Source organism: Nematolebias whitei, chromosome 18 (assembly GCF_014905685.2).
Source record: "Nematolebias whitei isolate Nwh7 chromosome 18, NemWhi1, whole genome shotgun sequence".
NCBI classification, from domain to species: Eukaryota; Metazoa; Chordata; class Actinopteri; order Cyprinodontiformes; family Rivulidae; genus Nematolebias; species Nematolebias whitei.
In genome coordinates this window covers 40,345,930-40,348,684 of record NC_056515.1, presented here as the reverse complement: position 1 = coordinate 40,348,684, position 2,755 = coordinate 40,345,930, and the positions used below count along the sequence as shown (strand labels likewise).

General features: G+C 35.9%; 1 protein-coding gene across 1 annotated transcript in view; it reads right to left on the bottom strand.

The window, feature by feature from the left end:
• Positions 1-474: 474 nt before the first annotated feature.
• The window catches only part of pi4kaa (phosphatidylinositol 4-kinase, catalytic, alpha a), a 53,791-nt gene continuing 51,510 nt past the window's right edge, over positions 475-2,755 (bottom strand). Inside the window, exons 53-54 of the mRNA XM_037692165.1 lie at positions 2,488-2,571; positions 475-526 (exon numbers count right to left, since the gene is read on the bottom strand). Coding sequence (XP_037548093.1) covers positions 475-526; positions 2,488-2,571 — 136 coding nt within the window. The remainder of the gene's footprint in view (positions 527-2,487; positions 2,572-2,755) is intronic.

Sequence of the window (2,755 nt, the reverse complement as noted above, 5' to 3'; positions counted from 1 at the left end):
TCTGAACACACGAGATATTTTACAGCGATGACGGCTCACTAAACATTTGTTCACATCTAAAATACCTACAGGTAGGGTAAACGCTGATCTATGTCTTCTACATGTAAAATACTGTTCACTGTTTCTATCTACAGCACCGTGAGCACAGGAAGGATCTGTAAAGTGCATTGTGGGTAACAGCTGCTCCGACAAACACTAAATATGGCTCCCTTTATGATCTGCTGCAAGTCGAAAAGGTTCAAACACAAACACATCTAGACAACAGTTAAAGGGTGATGCAGGTCCTGGTTCTGGTAAAAAGTCCGATATAACCTAGTCTGATTGGGTTACAGAAGGAAACTCGAGTGGGTCAGCATGTTGTGTGCAGAGTAAAGCAGGAGGATTAGGGTTAAAGTGCTTGGATGCTGCAGAAACAGCTGTTCTGGTCCTCAGCAGAGACCACCGGACCAACACCGTCGAGACATCAGAGGATCCTCAGTAAGGAATCTGGTTCTGGTAGTACTGCAGCATGTCGTAGGTTTTACTCCTGTAAAGATTCAACCAGTGAAGCAGTTTTACTAATTATCATCAATTACTTTGAACAGGTTTGTTACGTTCTTCATCATGAACTAGGAAAGGCCACAAAACATCAAGAAATACACAGATAAATAGAGTGCCTATAAAAAGTATAAAGTCCCTTGAATGTGTTATGCTTGTAGCATGACGAAGGCCTGCTTGACATGACCTCTGACCCTGAGGTCATCGTCAGAACCACCCTGAACAGGTTTTTATTACAGTTACCTTTAACCTGAATAAAGTCTCATTGTTTCTGCACATTCACAGTCCTAGAACACTTAATCACCTACAAACTGATAAAAGCTTACACACTTTTTAAACTTTTGAAAAAAATCATTAAATTAGGATGACTTTATTTGATTAAAATGTTTGAACAATAAGTTGATTATTGTTTGCAGTTATGAAATCACTGAAATGTTCTAATATGGTTTGAACATATTTGTCTGTTTTGTTTTTCACTTTAAGAGACGAGCTGTGTGTAATGTTCTCGGGCAGAGAAAGCTTTGCACATCATTAGAGAGTTAACAGTTTAAAAGATCTTGGTAATGAACCAATTCCACTTCAGTGACTGAGTTCTAATTATTAAAAGATGTATTTTTCATTCAACCTTTATTTCTACAGGTTAATCCCACTGAGCCTCAAGGACTCATTTACAAAAGAAACCTGATTTTAGTGAGTGATGACAACAGTGGACAACAAAGACAACAATAGGCAATCAAAGGATCCATACAAATTATATAAAATTAATTAATTAATTAACCCGTTACTGGTCAGTAAACTGAGCTGGTGTCCCATTTTAACAAGTGCAAATAAGTGCAGTAAGGTGAAGAGAAAGCATCATCCTTCCTTGTCCCTCACTAAATCAGGGCCTCACACGGGGCACCAAATGTACAGTACAAGAAAATAAAGATCAGCCTCATTATCCTGGCTCACATCTTCAACATGCTTTTTTGCTGTCAATCAATTATGCTAAAGACAAATTGGCCTTCTTTACAAATAAATTTCCATAAAATATTTATGGTCAAAGTGAAACTCAATTTCTACAGAGTAATAATTAAATAAATATATGTCATGTCAAATAAGTGATTGCATAAATATTCACCCCCTTCAAAGTGACTGTTGTAATTCAACTCAGAGAAAAGATGATTGAAAAATACAGTCGGGGGATGGAAACGAGGATTTTCAAAGTCCTCAATGTCCCAGGAGTTCTGTTAAATCCATCATCAAGAAATGAAACAAATATGAAACATGTGTAAATCTACTAAGAGCAGGTTGTCCTTACATCGATGGGACACACATCTGGAATCAAACCCCCAACTCTCCAGTTGGAGGACGACTGCTCTAACTTCTCAGCCACAACTGCCCACATACATGTGATGTACTTACTTATATTATTTCAATTTTACAAAGAGCTTCATCTTTTGATTAAAAAGTTGATAAAAAACAAAGTTTAAAAGCTCTGATAATTCCATTTTATTTGTTTTTTCTTTTTTAAAATCTCTTATTTTTTGTCAAGTTTAATATTGATTGTAGTTTGTTTTAAACCATGTCTTCGTCTCGAATTTATAACATAATTTAATAGGCATGTCTGTAGTGACTAGTCGCTCTAATTATAATAAAACACATAACATGGATCTTATATTGCCAATAAAAAATCATTGCTCTCAGCTACTTACTGTAAAAAAAAATTAAATAAAAAGAGCTAAATCAAATGTTCCTATCAGTCTACATAGTCAACATATCTGTTTCTGACAGCTGCACAAATCACTTGTTTCCATTTCCACGACTTTTTGTTTTAATACTTCAATCACAAATGGTAAAAAATACCAATTAATAAGAAACCCATTTGAAATGTTCAAATGATTCAACATTATGTTTTTGTTTTTAAACTGCAGGAGTAAAATCAGAAGAAAAAAGTTCTCTTTTTCTCACCTGCTGCTGAGGAAACAACTCTGGATGACTTTGATGATAAAAGCTGCAGCTTCTTTTTCACTCATCTGAGGATTAAAACGTCCCCTGAGGACGAAGCAGGGAGAGATAACGTCAGGACAAAAAGCCCTCACAAACAAACAGACACTCACTCTGGAATGACAAACAATTAAGAAAGAAATGTAAAAAAAATTCATATGCCCTAATACAGTAGTCCTTCTTTTATCACGGGGAATCTGTACCCTGAAGCCCCGCGATAAGTAAAAACCAT